Source organism: Rana temporaria, chromosome 3 (assembly GCF_905171775.1).
Source record: "Rana temporaria chromosome 3, aRanTem1.1, whole genome shotgun sequence".
NCBI lineage: Eukaryota > Metazoa > Chordata > Amphibia > Anura > Ranidae > Rana > Rana temporaria.
Window position 1 is genome coordinate 107,207,690 of NC_053491.1, and position 19,245 is coordinate 107,226,934.

At 44.7% G+C, this 19,245-nt stretch overlaps 1 protein-coding gene across 1 annotated transcript in view; it reads left to right on the forward strand.

Annotated features, from left to right (window-relative positions):
• SND1 (staphylococcal nuclease and tudor domain containing 1) overlaps positions 1-19,245 on the forward strand; it is a 701,900-nt gene that overhangs the window by 602,330 nt on the left and 80,325 nt on the right. Inside the window, exon 18 of the mRNA XM_040343211.1 lies at positions 506-647. Within this exon, the coding sequence (XP_040199145.1) occupies positions 506-647 (142 nt within the window). The remainder of the gene's footprint in view (positions 1-505; positions 648-19,245) is intronic.

A 19,245-nucleotide genomic window follows, 5' to 3' on the forward strand; every position in this document is an offset into this window, starting at 1 on the left:
TTTTATCAGTTTGAAATATGAGCAGCGGGAAGAATCTGTGGTATTGGGAATAAATCACTGTGACCAGCTTTTAAGGAACATAAATTCTGTATTGTAAACCACTGATCTTGGATGACTCCTGTCACGTAAAAGTAGTTTTTAAGGCTGGAGCCAGTAGTCTCTTGCTTCTTCACATCCATAAGAGGCCTTTATCCCTTTATCACAGAGATGTTCATGCTACGCTGACCAGTAGAATGTTCTTGGCGAGGCAAAGCAAAGGGTAAATAGGAGGATCTTTTGGAGTTGGCTTAAGATCTGTGGGTACTACAGTGGGATGTATATGTGGCGTGTGAAGGGAATGGTTTACCCACAGCACCTTGTTTGTGTCAGTATGACCATGAAATGCAATTAGGAAAGTCAGTTTAGTCAACCAAGCTATGCGTTTTACTTCTCACATTAGTTTGTGAGTGAGTTCAACACTAACCATGTTTTATCTTATAGGTAATTTTATATTTATTTTTTTCAGATCTGGTCGAAGATTGATGAACAACCAGTAGAAGAAGTAGTGGCTGTGGTGGAGGAAAAGGAAAGAAATGCCAATTACAAGCCTGTCTTAGTAACAGAGATTACAGATGTGCTACACTTCTATGTACAGGATGTAGAAACGGGTAAGTGTCTTGAATCCTTTAGCATTGTTTCTCTGCCTTTCTTTTCACATCGCTGCAATGCTATAAGACAATCAGTAAACTTTCTTCTGTGCCATTTTCTTACTATGCCATTTTATAGGCGCATAAATTCTATTCATCCTGTACTTAACTGTACTTTAACCACTTCCCGCCTGGCCTATGGCCGATTTACGTCCGGGAAGTGGTTATGAAATCCTGACAGGACGTTCTAGAACGTCCTGCAGGATTTCATGCCGCGCGTGCCCGTGGGGGCGCGCATCGCGGCGATCGGTGATGCGGGGTGTCAGTCTGACACCCTGCATCTCCGATCTCGGTAAAGAGCCTCCGGCGGAGACTCTTTACCACGTGATCAGCCGTGTCCAACCACGGCTGATCACGATGTAAAAAGGAAGAGCCGTCGATGGCTCTTCCTCACTCGCGTCTGACAGACGCGAGTAGAGGATAGCCGATCGGCGGCTCTCCTGACAGGGGGGGTTCGCGCTGATTGTTTATCAGCGCAGCCCCCCCTCGGATCGCCACACTGGACCACCAGGGATGCCCACCCTGGAGCGCCAGGGTGGGCAAAAAAAAAAAATGCCAGCAAAAAAAAAAAAAAAAAATATAAAAAAAATATAAAAAAAAAGCATTAGAAAAAAGATGCCAGTCAGTGCCCACAAATGGGCATTGACTGGCAACCTGTCAAAAATCAGTGCTGCCACCTCAGTGTCCATCAGCGCCACCCCAGTGTCCATCAGCGCCACCCCAGTGTCCATCAGCGCCACCCCAGTGTCCATCAGTGCCCATCCAGTGCCCACCTATCAGTGCCCATCTGTGCCACCCATAAGTATCCATCAGTGCCGCCCATAAGTGCCCATCTGTGCCGCCTATGAGTGCCCAGTGCCGCCTATGTGTGCCCATCAGTGCCGCCTATGTGTGCCCATCAGTGCCGCCTATGTGTGCCCATCAGTGCCGCCTATGTGTGCCCATCAGTGCCGCCTATGTGTGCCCATCAGTGCCGCCTATGTGTGCCCATCAGTGCCGCCTATGTGTGCCCATCAGTGCCGCCTATGTGTGCCCATCAGTGCCGCATACCAGCGCCGCCAATCAGTGCCACCTCATCGATGTCCATCAGTGCCATCTCATCGGTGCCCATTAGTGCCGCCATATCAGTGCCTGTAATTGAAAGAGAAAACTTATATACAAAAAAATTAACAGAAAAAAATAAAAATGTAATTTTTTTTCCAAATTTTCAGCCTTTTTTTAGTTGCGCAAAAAAAAAAAAATCGCAGAGGTGATCAAATACCACCAAAAGAAAGCTCTATTTGTGGGGAAAAAAGGAAGCCAATTTTGTTTGGGTACAGTGTAGCATGACCGCGCAATTGCCATTCAAAGTGCGACAGTGCTGAAAGCTGAAAATTGGCTTGGGCGGGAAGCTGCGTAAGTACCTGGTATGGAAGTGGTTAAGCTAACTTTGGGTGCAGTATTAGTGTAATACATAACTGGGACACAAGGATAGAAAGAAATCCAGGAAAGGTCATAGCTGTTGCTGCCAACAAAATTTTAATATTAATGAAAATGACAATTGTACATTAAAATTCCCAGTTCTATTTCTGTAAGGACAGAGTGCTTATTTCATTTTGTTTCCACTATAGTAAATCAAAGCCCATATGATAGGAAGATTTGTTCAGGTCCAGTATATAGCAAGTGTCTTATCTTTTCTCATAAAATATGTATATAACCTGAATAAAATATGCAGTATTAAAGCTTAATTTATGAGGCTGGTGAAGTGTTGAGCACAAATCAATAAGATGGGCGGTTATTTTAATTCTGCATATGTTTGTATCATCCATCGGTTCCATTATTTTTTTTTATTGAAATGTCTTATTCACTTTTGATGGTGCATGAAAGAGAACTGTACTATGCTACACATCTAGTGGTCCTGCCCTCTGAACTCGTTCTTATGGAGACAAATCTTTACTAAATATGAACAGGTGAGGAGCTTGTGCGTCTCAGAAACAATGGAAATTGACTTCCTCTCCCTGCAACCAGGATCGATTTCATGCTCCAATAAAGGCCTCTCCTCCACCCCCCCCCTCTTTTAAAAGAATGGATCATTAAAATAATCCATCTGCAGCAAATGGAGTAACTAAGTCCCTTTATGACAAATTTGACTTGTGTATTCACTTGGAGTATCTGGATCAACTAAATCATATCAAAAGCCTTTTGTAACATTGCTGACTATTCTGCCTTGGACTAGGCTTGGGGGCTTGCTCTCGGTGGCTACCCCACCTTCCTCTTTTATCCCCCTCTGTTCTATCTGCCAGCAAATCTTCCTTTTGATCTGTTATGTTTGTTTTTATCCCCCACCAGACCACTTTCACATTGCACAGGTTAATTTGAATGTATACCCCCATCTGCACATACCCAGGTCAACTCTATGTACTTTATCCCGCTGGGACCAACTTACAGTAGATGTCCCTTTTTCTATTAACATGGTTGACAATGTCTTCTCTCAGTGATCCTGTATTCATTTATCCAGTAGATGTGGTGAGCTTGAACTCCCTGTCCCGTTTATGTACTTGGTTAGTACTGAAAACCTTTAATACGCTTTTACTTAAAAAAAAAAAAAGTCTTCACAAATGGCAGTACCACTTAATTGTTTCCTCATGAAGCATTATTGTACCCTTAAAAAGCACTATTTTATCACCAATCGAATTGCCTTCTTTTTTTCTCACTTACTAGACAAGTAATTGAAACTTAGAACTTTCAGCCAGAAGCTAGTGGTATTCCAAGGCGGTATCACAGACCCCTTGAACATTTTTTGTGAATTCAGGTTTGCATTCAAAAAAATCTCAAACATTTTCACCTGATCTGTGCTGAAAATCTTTTTTCCTTTTTTCATTTTAATTTACAAAAGTAAATAAAGCACAGTGATGAAAATGCTGCAAGTAAGTTGCTTTTGTGAAGCGGGTATTTTTATGTTCTATATTGGTGGTGGTTCTTGGAATAGGGTGCATAACCAATCCTGCTTCAGTACTGCCATGAATTGGTAAGACAATCCATTTTTTCCTGTACTTAAGTTAATATTTATTTACATAAACATACATTTTATGAATATATGCTTGTGTAGCACACCCTTGAGGGAGTTGCTTTTGTTCAGTCCGTTACTCTGCCTTTCAACCCCAATGACCTGTCCCAGCCCCTCTGGCACACCTAGCAATGCGATTAATGGAATAACTCAGCAGGAATACACAACACAGTTCTTCTTGTAGTTTACTTGAAGAAAAGTAAAATTCAGGTTAACGTTAGTCAGCCAGGACCTGTGTAAGTACCCAGGACTTGGTTGAAACGGTTTAAAGATAACTCAGGAACACTATACAAACAACAAAAGCAATAGGTAACAATATGTACAGCTTAAATATACTCCCCAATAACTTTTGGTGTGTGTGGGATTCTGTGGCTAGAGGGGAACCCCAGGCTGGCCTACGATACCTCTAGTACACACCCAGTGAAATATCAATACCCATGGTGTGTCCCCTTTAAGAGCAACCGCTGTAATGTCCTGGAGGCAAAGCTTTGCATTTTATTATCTTCACGGGCAATGTAGGAGCTCTGTGGACAAAATTTGGATGTGGTATTCTATTAAAAGCATTAAAGGTTCCTGGACAAAGCCCCCTCACCAAATCCTGTACACAGTCAGCGGTCCTCCCCTGAGCGATCGATCTTAGATGCAGGTGTCGAAGTGGCATTCAGTCGTTGAGCTCTTGCAGGGTGTCCTCCTTTAGCATGGACAGTCTGTTCCTCTGGGCTGGAGCTGCATGAACAATATGCCCCTCTGGGCTGGAGCTGCAGGCTGTGCGTCCCTTGGTAGGCTGCAATTCCACACATATAGAGAATGCAGATGCTCTCCTGATGGGGTGCAAGGAAAAAGAGGCTCTGGCCTAGTTCGTTTAGCTTTTTATCCTCTGCCCCACAGTTCTTTGCTGCTGTCTGTTTGACCCAGCAAATGTATTGCTAACCATGTACTTCACAGTTTTCTTATTTACATTAGGTTTTCCAGAAGCTTTTGCAATACAAACTTGTTTACATGTAATTGACTCCATAGCTCTCTGCACCTGTCTATTTCATTTTCAGATTTCAAAATTAGGGTGGCGATCAAATGCCTATCACTTGGAATTTTGGCAGTTTTGATCGCTTGTCATTACGGTATCAGGAACTGAGCTTTCATCCACTGCTGCTGCAATCATTTTGCAAGTCTGATGCTGTCACAAATGTAATAAAAGTGGCTTCTTGCTACAAGAACTTGGCTTTAACAAAAAGTATAAAAATTTATGTAGCAATGCTGTTTTTTTCACATACACCAACTAAAATTTGGGAAAGGTTGTAATGTATGTCCAGGTAGTAGAATTTACTCCAAACTTTCCTCAGAACCCAGTAGGCAGGAACATGCTCCATAGTAGAGGTAGCAGGCAGAGGTGTGGTCAGTTCATGTGGCAGGCTGAGGCGTGATAGCAGTAAGTTGACAACAGGCAGAAATATCGGGCTTGGGGCCTCGGTCAAGAAAGAATGGGGACAGGGGTAGACTTCCCCTACCCAAATCTCTTTGAAGCTTCTGGTCTCAGGACCCTAATCCTGGAATGAGAAAACCAGAAAAACTATTTTGAAGCCTTTTATACATGAGACCCCCTGTGTTATCAATCCCACTACTACAGTAGCAGGGTAGAAAATTGGTCCAAGAGGCAAGCAAAAAAACGTGGCCATTAAACAGTCCAGGGTCAGTTCCAGAGCATGTACGGTTTAAGCAGTAGGCAGAAGCGTGGTCGAATAACTAGGGTCAGTTTTGGAGCAGGCAGAGGTGTGTACAGTTTAGGCCCCTTTCACACATGCGGACAGTATGTCCGTATTTCATTCATCCGTTTACAGATGAAATACGTATACATGTATCCCTATGGGATAGCGTAAAAATGTATACCGTATTTTCCGGCGTATAAGACTCTTTGGATGCAAAAAAATGCATCCAAACTCGGGGGTCGTCTTATACGCTGGTGACAGTCATGATTTGAAAGCCGCGCCTTCTTCTCAGACTGTCCTGTGATAGGCGGAAAACACAAATTTTCACAGCAGCGCCTCTGTTCTGTGTTCCTCCTATCACGAGAGGACATCCGTGATAGGCGGAACACAGAACAGAGGCGCTGCTGGGAAAATTTGTGTTCCGCCTATCACAGGACAGTCTGAGAAGAAGGCGCTGCTTTCAAATCATGGACGCTCACAGCAGACGGAGACTGTCACCGGCCTGGAAGCCAGAAGCTGCAAAATGTGAGTGGGGCACTGTGGGGGCAAGTGATGGCACTGTGGGGGCAAGTGATGGCACTGTGGGGGCAAGTGATGGCACTGTGGGGCATGTAATGGCACAGTGGGGCATGTAATGTAATGGCACAGTGGGGCATGTAATGTAATGGCACAGTGGGGCATGTAATGTAATGGCACAGTGAGATTTGAAAAAAGCCTGTTTCTGTTAGCGGTTGTTCTGGCTACCCCTCAGCTTCCAGAAAGACTAGAAGGAAGGGGGTAGTCTTTTATATGGCAAGTATATCCCAAAACCAAATTTTTTCCTGAAAAATTAGGGGGGTCGTCTTATACGCCCAAATACGGTAAGTCTTTCGCGCTACTAGTGAGTAAATGAAAGTGTCTGAAAGCTAAGAACTAATCAGCTGCTAAATCTAATAGTGTTCAACGAACACATACAAAATATGAAATATATAAGTGATCTTGCGCTAAAAAACAATATACAAACTGCAATATATATAAAGTGCTTAAAGAAGAAAAAGTCCTACTAAAAAAGGTGAATCCAGCAAATGCTCAAATAAAGTGTAATATAGTGCAATGTGACACAAACTAAGTCACAAATAACCAATGAAAATCAAAGTGGATATGGTAAATATAACCAACAAAGATGACTATGTGCAAATAAGTGCAATAAGCAATCATATGTGCAAGTGTGCAAAAATAGTTCAATGACAATCGATGGGTGGATCCAATCCTCGGATACTACAAAAGTCTATGAAGTAATATTTTGCCCATCCATAGTATGTTCTCAATTGGAGTATTGAACCATAGTGTAAATCCTACACCGGTCTCCCAGAACGCTCACCTCTGAGATATAAAATCAGGCACATCAGTTGTCCCCACTCTCCTCTGCTATATACCACTGGTGCTCCTGTACTGTAGTGTCCTATCTTTCTCACCACTATCCCTCTGCTGATCGCCTTCCTGAATGTAAAGATGAGGGAGGGAGGTCAAGAAACTCCAGCCAGTACCCAGGTATCAAGCAAGGAGGTGAAAGGCTTCCAATAGTGTAGTATTTAAATTAACTTAATCCTTTAAAAAGTACATAAAATTGGACTCTTATGCCGCGAACACATGATCGGTTCGTCTGATGAAAACGATATGATTTACTGTTTTCCATTCAATAAGTTTTTATTGGAAATTATACAGTTTCACAGATATACATACTTTGAACATCATATGCTGTGAACAACATCAAACAATGAATAAGGATAACAAGAGAAAAGAGAAAAAGAGGTGGAATCCTCAACATCTCATCTGTGCATGGTCGCTGGTGTATCCACATCACAAGACACCAGAATGCCACATACATGCCTCATATGGGCCCAATATACCCCCAAGTCAATGCCGCCACAGGGCCGAGCGGAAAAGGACGGAGAGAGGCACCCCCAGCACCCCCATGGGATCAAACTGTGCTCTTCCGGAGAGGACCCCCCCGCCCCATCCCGCCCAGCCCCGAACCAGCACGCCCGAGGGCTCCCAGCATCTACCATTTTCGAAGGTACCAAGGCTACCCATTGGACAGACGAAGGAAGTTGTTAGCTAGAGAAGATGGGAGGGAAGGAGGGGGAAAGAAAGATAAAAGAAAAGAGAAAGGAGACAACAAAACAAAAAAGAAAAAGAGAACAGAATCAGATCATAAGTGATTAAAGATATAACCTGGATCCACAAATATTTAGTTTATCATGTCTTCAGTTTACTTTAAATATTGGGCCTCAACGGCCATACCGCCCTTTGTACCACTCAGTCCACGACCTCCATCGTTCACAGGCCGAAAGGAATCTACCCTGTGAAGCTGCGAACATCCGTTCGTATTCAATGTGTGTGTTGATTATTGCAATTATCTCTTGTAATGTGGGAGCTTTTTGGTCTCTCCAGTGGCGAGCAACAGCTAGTCTAGTGCCCAGTAAGATATGGGAAACAACTGCTCTATTATTTTTCGGGATAGAGTCCATTCCTAATGAGAGGACCGCCAGTCCCGGGGATAAAGGTACTCCTACATTCACCACTTGGGCGATCAAGACAGAGATCTCCCTCCATACCGAACGCATAGCAGGACATTCCCATATTATATGGAACAGAGTTCCCACAAGACCACATCCCCTCCAGCAAAGCGGGGAGACCTGAGAGCTAAACTTCGCGATTCTGAACGGGGTTAAGTACCACCGCAGTAATATCTTTTGGTAGAGTTCCCAGAGATTAATACTCCTGGTAGAGGTATATGTGGTACGTAGAGTTTGCTGCCATTGGTCTGAGGAATATGTTATTCCTAGATCCCTCTCCCATGCCACTATATTGTTGGATTTCACAAATACTAGTTTGTTGTTCATAGTACTATAAAATAGGGATATACCTCTAATATTGGTAGACTGCTTGGTAAGATACAGCGCAATTCTCCATGGGAGCTGGATCGAGAGAGTCGGACTAGTCTGAAGAAAGTGATTTATTCTTAGGAAAGTAAAGTAGTCGGACTCCTCCAAGCCATACTCCACCTGGAGTGATCTGAACGTCTTCCCACTCGGGCCTATCATCAAATCAGAGATGTGAGCTATTCCCCTTTTAGTCCAGTGAGCAACATTTAAGTCTGGAATAACGCCATTGAGACATGTCATTGGCATTGGGAGGTATGTCTCGGGATGCTGTCCCTGGGATGTCTTTAGGAGTACATCCCAGGCTTTCAAAGAAGCCACCATCGTAGGAGATAGTCCCCCAGGGGGCTTAGCTGAGAGTGTAGATGCCATCAATAGGTCGTGCAAACTGCCTTGTGTAAGTTGGGTTTCCTCTAGCTCCCGCCATCTCGTAGAAGGCGGATCAGGGAACCAAGTCCTTAGTTGCGCCAAAACGGCTGCCACATGGTAATCCCTCACCACTACATTGCCGACTCCTCCTGCTCCTCTAGATGCTATAGAATTCCTAAATGCCCATCTTGCTTTTTTGCCCTTCCATAGAAATTGATTGATTAGGGCCTGGGTTTTAGTAAAGAAGGAATTAGGGGCTGGAATGGGAAGGGTCCTAAATAGGTATATGAGTTGTGGAAGGACCATCATCTTGAAGGCCGCTAATCTGCCTGACCACAGTAATTCAGACTTAGCCAATTCTTGTAGTTTTGTTGGTAGGGAGGCCAGAAATGGGGTGTAGTTATACGCAAATAGGTTCCCTGACGTAGATGACAGGGTAATGCCAAGGTATTTAATGCCCTCTTTGCTCCATGTGTATGGAAATCGTGAACTGAGTGTACTCCTCACAGTGGTGCTAATCCCCATCCCCAAGACAAAAGACTTATTCTCATTGACTTTATAGTATGACGTTTTCCCAAACATTTGAAGTGCCTCATGTACCGAAGCCAGGGAAGTGACAGGGTCTGATAGCATTAGGATAATGTCGTCGGCGAAAAGACTGATAGTGTGTACTTTTTTGGAGGAGGGGAAGCCGCTGATATCCTTATGTGCTCGTATGTACGAAGCTAGGGGTTCTAGGATCAAGTTAAAAATTAACGGTGATAGGGGACACCCCTGTCGGGTGCCATTAGTAATGGCGAAAGGTCTGGAGAGCGTCCCCGAAGTGAACACTCTAGCTGACGGTGTTGAGTAAAGTGCCATAATTGCCGTGTATATGTGTCCCACGAATCCAAATTTCTTAAGGACCATCTCCAAATAGCCCCAATGGACTCTATCAAAGGCCTTCTCTGCATCCAGGGCAAGGAGCAGAGAAGGCCTTCGCTGAACCTCCGCAAGATGTATAATATTGACCAGCCGTCTCGTAGCGTCGGAAGCTTGGCGCCCTTTTGTAAAGCCCACTTGATCCGGGTGGATCAATGTTGGCATTATGTCTACCAGACGTCTGGCAATAAGTTTGGCGTACAGTTTGAGGTCATTATTCAATAAGGAAATGGGCCTGAAGTTGGCCGGTGTATCGGGAGTCTTCCCTGGCTTAGGCAAGGTTACAATTAATGCTTCCAGCATTTCTGGTGGGAAGGACGAAGAGGCGGCGGCTTTACTAAATACTTTTTCGAGGTAAGGTGACAGAGTGGACCTAAACATCTGGTAATATTCACTCACAAAGCCATCAGGGCCTGGAGATTTGTTGGGTGGTAGGGAGTCTATGGTTTTTTGTATCTCGTCCACCGTAAAGGGGGAGTTTAGATATTCTATTTGTGTTGAGGAGAGTTGGGGCAAGGAAACTTTGCTCAAGAAATCGTTTATCAATGAAGTAGTGGGTTGGGGTGTATCTTTATCGTCTTTTAGATTGTACAGGGAGCCATAGTAATGGCTGAAGGCGTCAGCCATATCTTGAGGGTGGAACATTTTCGTTTTATGTGTGGGATGTAAAATGTGGGGAATTTTGGTCTTAATCCTACGTCCCTTAAGCCTATTCGCTAACATTTTACCGGCTTTATTTCCCTGTGCATAATAATTCATTTTTAATCGTTTGGACAGCCTCTCAAAATCCTCCAGTAGGAGACGTCTGAGATCGGCTCTTAGTTGCATGAGTTTGGTGGTGAGTGACTGTGAGGGCAACCTTTTGTTCTCGCTTTCCAATTTTGCAATTTCATCTGTAATATCTTTGATATTTTTGTGCCGCTGCCTCTTTGCCCTAGCCCCTAACTGGATAAGAATACCTCTTATATACGCTTTATGTGTAGACCACAATGAAAATGGATCCTGACCAGGTATGTCATTTATATGGAAAAATTCCGTTAAGTGCTTTTCAACAGTTAGTTTAGTAGTATGTTGTTGTAGCAAAAAAGTGTTGGCCCTCCACACCGGAGACGGGTTGGTGGTAACAGCGTCCCCGATGGTCAGGGAGATCGAAGCGTGGTCTGACCATGTTATGTCATTGATAGCTGCTGTTACAGATCTGGTCAGGATGTTGTAATCAGTCAAGAACAAGTCTATCCTCGTGTATGTGCGGTGTGGGGCTGAAAAAAAGGTAAAATCCTTCTCGTCTGAATGGAGGCATCTCCACACATCGAATAGATCTGCGGTATGAATAGCTCCTTGTAATGACACTCCTGCTCTAAGTGCTTTGGATGTTGTGTCCATGGTTACATCAGGCACAGCGTTAAAATCCCCACACAGTATAAGGAAACCCTTTTTGATAGGTTGTATTTTCCTCATAAGCTTTTTAAAGAAGCGCATCTGGTGAGCATTTGGGGCGTACACATTCGCAATGGTGTAGGTCACTGAATTGATGTCACACACCAAGATCAAGTACCTGCCGCCAGGGTCGGCTAGTTCCGTGTGTAGGGAGAAGGTGACCGTATCTCGTATGGCCGTTAATACTCCTTTGGTCTTGGTATTGGCATTTGCAGTGAATACTTTGGGGAAATTCCTATGAGAGCATTGAGGTGGTGAGTCTTTGCTGAAGTGTGTTTCTTGAGCACAAATGATGTCGCTCTTGTGTATTATAGCTTCTTTCCACAGGGATTTCCTCTTGACAGGATGGTTCATACCCCTTGTATTAATAGATAGGAACTTGATCGCCATTTATGTTAAAAAGAAGTGACGTGGAGCATGGTAGTGACATTTTGGAGGGTTCAAGGGCTCTCTCAGTGAGCTGAGTGGCGATGTTTGTATGTAGCTGTAGCCAAATGTACTCACTGTGATCCCGAGTCGGTGCGTCTCCATGAAGCAAGTTGAAATCTTCCTAATCCCGTGGGGTGGATATCGAGTAGAGTCTTTAGGTGAGTCCCAGTTTGAGGTTATAGGTGTGTCTGAGTGGATCCAAAAACAAGAAAAAAAAGAGAGGAGCGAGAAAACAGAACAAAAAGTTAAGTGAAACGTCAGTAAACAACCAGCCATGTCTATGGCAACAGAAGATAGTACGGAAGGGCCATGCCCGGGTGCAGCTAAACGCTGCTCAGGTTGTATCGGGGATAAGTTCATGCCCAAGAACCGTTTTGTTTCCCACGTAACATTTTACGGGTCCTGGTGCAGGACAACAAAATGGAGAAGAAAAGTTACTTGTGCGATCTTGCATTCTTTTGAGTGACTTGTTTCCAGTCAGGGGTGACATTGGTTTTCCGTGCTGTTGGCCTGTCACTTTCGGTAGGAGCAGGTAGAATTTCCCATTCTTTCAGTAATCCTATTCCCCGTTCAACTGAGTCTACGTTGAATGATTTATCACCGTAGGTGATAATGATTTTAGTGGGGAAGCCCCACTTGTAGGGGATGTCGTGGTTCCTCAAAGCTTTAGTGATAGTGCCTAGATTCCGTCTTTTTTGTAGGGTATGCTGGGAGAGATCAGGGTAAAACTGTAGGTTTTGAAACCTGGGTGGAATGTTGTTATTCTTACGCATCGTCTGCATGAGCTGATCTTTCACATGGAAAAAAGTCATACGTAGGATCACATCCCTGGGGACAGCTGCAGGGAGAAAGGCAGGCTTCGGAAGCCTATGGATCCTATCAATGGTGAGGTCTATGCTGGTGAGATCTGGAAGGAGAGATGAAAATAAGTCGATCGCATACGATCGCAGATCCATGGGTTGCACAGATTCAGGGATGCCTCTTATTTTCATATTATTCCTCCTGGATCTGTCTTCGAGGTCTGCTAATTTATTCTTAATCCATTCGCTACTCTCCTCCTGCACTTCACTTGCATCCACCAGGTTGTTAATTGTAGAGGCATATTCCCCCATTTTGGATTCTATGTGCTCCACTCTGCCCTCCACCTCCCTAAGTTCCCCACTCACCCTGTGCATACAGTTCATCATATCTGCCTGTAGCGAGCTACGCAGTGTCACTAGCATGTCCCTGAGAACAGTGTCCATCACAGGTTGGTTACTAGTAGGGAAAGTTGCAATGGAGTCTGGTAACTCACGTGTGTCATCTCCGGAATCCGTGACAGGGCTCACTGCAGGGCCGCATCCCGCTCCATCTAGTCTCATCCGGGTCTTTACCGGGCTGTCGGACGGTGAAGGGGTGGATAGATGTGTGTTAGGAGGGGATGTCTGCGCTGTACGAGGGGAGCGCTCTCCCCCCATGTTCTTGGTCTGGTGTGGAGGCCTGGGTGTCGAGGCCGCGTCGGCGCCATCTTGCCTGCCTCCCTCTCTCGGCACTGTGAACATGTCCATCAGTCGCTGAGGCTTTGCGGACCCCTTCCGCTTGTTGGTCATCCTCCCTGCCGTTGCCCGGATCGGATCGCTCGGTCGTGGGATCAATTTTGTGCCTGTATCCAGCTGTTTAGTGCCGTTTTAGTCTCGTGGGTGACGGAGCTCTCTCACCAAGCTTCCATCCGGCTCCGCTGCAGGCCACGCCCCCTGATTTACTGTTTTCATCGGACGAACCGATCTTGTGTGGGCCCCATTGTTTTTTTTCCCATGGTGAAAAAACTTAGAGCCTGTTTTAAAATTATCTGATGGTTAAAAAAAACGATTGTGAGCAAGTCCATCGGTTAAAAATCCATGCATGCTCAGAATCAAGTCGACGCATGCTCGGAAGCATTGAACTTAATTTTTCTCAGCACGTCGTAGTGTTTAACGTCACCGCTTTCTGACACAAACAGATTTTTAACTGATGATGTGTAGGAAAGACTGATGAAAGTCAGCTTCATCGGATATCTGATGAAAAAATCCATTGGTCCGTTTTCATCAGATAAACCGATCGTGTGTATGTGGCATAACAATTTAAAATACAAAGCTAGCGGTATAAGTATGATGCGGCGTGTATAGCACCGTCTTACTGTTCCTTACGCTCCTCCCGGTCTGCAGTAGCATAGCTCACTCCCTACTCATTTACGTCAAGTCCCCTGAGGAAGTTGCGAAGCACGTGACGTAACAGCGTAGGGAGAGAGCGGCTCCTTTCACACTAGGCGGACTACGGAGTCCGTCTGCTCCCGCCAGCTCAGCGGAAGATCTGTACGCAGATCTCCGCTGAGACGAAAGATGACAAGCTCATCTCTGCTCACCGAGCGGGGAGGGGCTTGTCGGGCGCCGCTGTCTCCTATGTAGCGATCTGATGAAAACGAACAGCATGACGGTTTTCATCAGATCTTACCCAATCCACCATGGACGGATGGGGACTTATCCCCATACGTCTGTTTTTGATCGGGTCAGCGGTCATGTCTCCGCTGACATCCTACACTCCATAGAGATGCATAAAGCTTCCATTCAGGTCCGCCTTCAAAACTGACAGGCGGACCTTACAGGCACTTTAACCTGTTGTGTTTAACCTTTTATAGTTTACATTTTCCAAGACCTATTACTGTTCATTGACTTGCTGAGTGGGGCAGAGTTGCATCTACTGTTTGCTGAAACATTTGGTAAAGCACTTGGATGTCTACAAATCCCATATTATATTTGTTGTCCAAGGACTAAACATTTGCAGGCTCCCTAGTGTGAATTAATTTTAAATAGGTTCTTATCAGCGAACTTGTAATTGCAAAGGTTTGCAGTGTTGTAAATTGGACAAAAATGAGGAAACATAGAATATACAACAAGCTTGTGTAAGCAAATAGTGTGCGAACACTACAAAAACAGGCTATAAATTTTAAGTATATATGCAAATGGAAAAGTTAAAAAAAATACGAAATGCCACAATATTTGCTATTATTGCAAGTTCTGTTTATAGTAGGCATATCACTTAACAAAGTAAGTTTATCAGACAATAAGATCTCGTTGTCCCATGTGCATCTGTTTAGAACATTTAAAGTTTAACGTTATCTTTAGTGCAATCATACTCATTTTTGAAAGCGCGCAGGCCCTATGCCTGCTCTCTCCTGCATGCAGTGAGAACTTGCTTGAGCAATCTTCCTGCTGCCAATTGTCAGACTTGTATTTTCTGGTCCCACACATGACCTCTGCAATTTCTATTCAGTCCTGTGATAAGTTTCAGTAACAACGGAAAATTTTCTATCATAACTTACTGTAATTTTTATTTTCTTGATGGACTCCAAGGCAGCATACGTATGGGTTCATCCCTCCTCCACTTCTCACCTATAGGACCCCACTTCGATAAATCTTTGCTCTGAGCCATAACTAACCTCCTCAAGACATGGGGGGAGGGCCATGAAGTCCATCGGTAGAGGAAAATTACGGTAAGTGATAGGAAATTTTCAGTTTTCCTGCCTGACTCCACTTTAACCAACTAAACCACAGTGCGTCCTCTACCACATATAAAGGACACAAGTTAAAACTCTATGGTTGGCAGAACAATTTCTTGGGTCCCATAAAAGATTCATGCACCCTTGGGAATTGAGTCAAGCCTAGGTTACAGCACTGCTCGAACTGTAAAGGTGAACTTGACAGAGAGGCCTTTAGCGAACATGGATAGCCCTAGAACACTCCACTCCAATTTCCGAGGGGGAGTTGAGAGAGAGCGCGCGACTTCATTTGGAAAACCTCCGCTTACTTCGAGGTCCGACATGTATTTGAACCAACTTTGACCAGATTCTCCTGTAAACTGTGCGTTCATTCATCTAATATTCAAGGGAGCGGAGAGGACTCTGGAGAAGCAGCCAAGGACTTCTAATCCCGAGAACCAGGTTGTCAGATGCAACCGTGCTGGAGATGGATGTAAAATTGCACTCGGTAACAAAAGGTCTGGCCTGAAGAGAAGGTGCGCACTGGGTTCCGGAAGCTGAACTGTGCTAGCAAGGGGAACCACGGCCTAATTGGCAAATAAGGCATCACTGCCACTACCGCCACAACCTCTGGAGTCTTCGTAGAAACAAGGTTGAACAGGACTGGAGGAAATGCACAGGTCCTACCATATTTCCAATGATCCATCAGGGCATCTCTGCCTGAAAACCTCCATGTAGAGGCCATTCATTGTTGTCCAATTGGACTCTGGAAAGAGTCTGCTAGAATATTTTGGACTCTGGGGACATAAGCCGCTGAGATGTAGGCTCAATTCTTCTGAGCCCAAGGCATAATTGGCTCCCCTTCCTGTAATAGAGAACAGGCTGCGAGTCCCCCTTGTCTTTTAACGCAGGAGACCGCCATAGTGTTGACTAACCTAAGAGCACTGAAGCTCCCTTGGTTATATGATGAAAGGCCTGTAGGGTGCAGAAGGCTGCTCGCAGCCTCAGAATGTTCAACACAATCTTGTGAAATTCACAGTCCAGCCTGCCTTGAGCTATCCCCAGCAGGCAGCAAGCCCCCACATTCAATATTGCTGGTATTGGACGTGATTGTGAACCAGGAAATGATGGAATGGAAAATTAGTCAGTTTCTCCATTGCAGTCACCAGGAGACTTGTCCTCATGACTGAGGTTATGTAGGTCATCAACCCTGTCCTCTGGACCCTCTAACGGGCCAGGTTTGCAAGATAACTGAAATGCATCACAGGTGATATAATTTGCTGCTCAGTGATTGCAGTGTTCTAGTCTGCATCTCCCCAGGTTAATACATAAAATCTGGCCTGTTGATAGGCCCTGAGGACAGGGTTGATAACCACTGATGTAGATGAACCGAATACTGCTTCCTGGCTTCCACTGCTGGAGAAACCCCTTCCGGAAGGGCCGCCTTTTCCAGCTTCCACTTGACCCTCAGAACCGTAGACACCATGGTGCCAATCATTTTAGACACTGAAAGGCATGTAGGTGGGAAGAAGACAGGGCCAGGAGTATTCTGTTCAGAACATCTGGATCAAGGGTTAGGGCAATGGTCCACTTGATTATATTGAACTGAGCCCCGCAGTATGCAAGAGACTGGGCTCCAGGGGGCTCTCTTCCAGATTCAGCGGACAGCTGATTTTAAAAAGAGCATTGAAAAGACCTGAGCTCTGGGCTCCATATGATCTCCTTTGTTTTGGGACAGTAGGAGGACATCCATGTAACTATGCAGATGTATGCCCCCTTGTTTTGATAAAGACCATAACCAATAAGACCGTGAAAATACACAGGGTGATGTTGAAAGCCCGAATGGCTGGAGACGGTCTTGACCTACAGCGAACCAAAGGAGAACTTATGGAGGTCTTCTACAATGGACACATAGAAGTAAGCATCTTAGGACTATTGGAAACAAGCCAGTGACCTGCCTGGACACTCTATGAATCAGGGACAATGTTGCCACCATGAACTTCTCCCTTGCTGAAAATTCTCAGGTGCACAAGATCCAAAACCGGACCATAAAGAGGGGCGAGTACCTGCCCTGAAATCTCCCGTATTCAGAGATGGCACGGTATCATTTTGCTACACCAGTGACTTGCGTAAAGCATGACTATATGCTTCCTTTATCTCACAGAGGGAGGTAAAATCCATTGAGATGAGGACGACTTCTGATGGGACCATGCATGTCCCACAAAAAAACATTGACATCCCAATAGTCTGAGACCTAAACTCTGTAGCTTCTTGGATACCCGAGTTCAAGCTTTAGCATACTTCTGAGGGGAAATCTGTTCTCCACTCCAGATTTTCCGAAAATCCTGGTCTGTAAAAACGTGCTACCCTTACACAGGCCAAACTTTGTTCTCTAGACTGTCTACCGGCCTATCAGGTGCTGGTCTTGAGGCAGGACCCCAACTTGCCAACTGTGGCCCGGGTTGCGGTGCTATCCAGCTTGCCAAAGATGAAGCTCCCTCAAAGGAAATGCAATATTATGAGGAAGGATCAGCAAGCCAGGCACCCAGCCATAGCACTCGCTGTAACTGATGAAAGCATAACCCGCACCACTGCGGATGATGTCAATTGGAGTCTCACCATGGATACTGACACCAGCTCCTGAACTGCAGAGTTTCTGAAAATGCTCTTGAATACTGCATCCACATTCTCCATCCACATTTTTATCCTTTTCAACATGGCCACAAGAACCCAGGCCGACTTCGGGGCTATTCACTGCATTTTCCAAGGAAAATATGTTTTCACCTTGCTCCACTCGTCCAAAATTATGTCCCCTAGTTCCGTTAGGAATATGGAAATAAATAACACTCTCTCTAAAGCTACATCTCCACTATTGTGACCCCAAAGTCACATGATTTAGTGTACAGTTGGGGGGGAAAGAAATAGTCGGCACTCAGGATGACTGACATTCAAAATAGTATTACTTTATAAAATACATGTACAGAGCTGTAAAATGGCCTATGCGTTTTGTTAGTCCTTAGTCATGGTTCTTTATGTGGGAAGGTTGCAGCACCTATACACTTGTTTTCCTTTAATGTGGAGCATATACCTGTGGTGATTGCACACACCATTTAGGGAAACTGCTGCAAGCTGCCCACAGAGAAATCCTAATATCTACAGTACTGATCGCTGATTAAATTTCTCCACTGAAATTATGCCACTGCCACCCCCATGCACTTAGCCCCTGGGCAGGAGTAACCCAGGGACGCCCGGCCGAAAGAGAAAGCAGCGGCTTGGAACTCCAATGCGCTCCAGATGCCATAGACTGGAAGACATTAGTGCCAGGGAAGAAAACCAACAAATGAAAAAAAAAACACACAAACTGCCATGGTATATGGAATATAAAAGTATACATCACTGCACACGGCATGAACATCAATCTGCAATTCAATCCTGCTTCCATGATCAAACCAGACCAGGTAGGCTAATCATGCTGTACTTGGGGCAGATATCCCAGCTATTAGGGGGTGGCCCTATCTGGCCATTGTGCCATTTACCTGCAAATTGCCAGGCTTCAGCTCTTCTAGCACCTCTTCCATTTACCCACTCCATACCCTGTCATAGCTAAGGCTTATCGGAGTATCGCGACCTGTCTTCCCAGTGGTTGCCATAGGCCGGCCTTGATAGTGGGGAGGAAAAACTTCTGATAGTCGAATAAACAAACTGGTCCTTGGGAGGAAGACAAAAGAGGAACGCGGCCTCTAGAGCAAAGATTTATGGGAGTGGGGTCCTATAAGGAAGGAGTGGAGGTGGGATTAACCCATACATTTGCTACCATGGAGTCAGCCAGGAAACGTCATTTTTATACATATACATGTATTTATTTTCATGAAATGAAGCAAGGCATTACAGAATATATGTACATAGTATTTCAAAAGGTATACACAAGTTATCGTTTCCTTATGTTGCATTGCATTTCATGGCACTGGCTTGTAAACAGTAGTTTTGTTGCATTTGAATTAGATGGAACACAGTCAATGTCCACATTCAAACTACTTCATGAATTTGTATATAAATCGGAAGCGTCAATGGAGAAAACGACAGACAATTCGAACTTCCTTGCTTTATTACAAAAAAAAAAAAACATACAGCAAGCACTAATATAAAATTTTTTAAATAAGGTAGTCCTTCCCCATATATAGACGTTTGCTGAATGAGTAAAGTTTTTTTTTACATTCTTTACCTTATGTCCACAGCT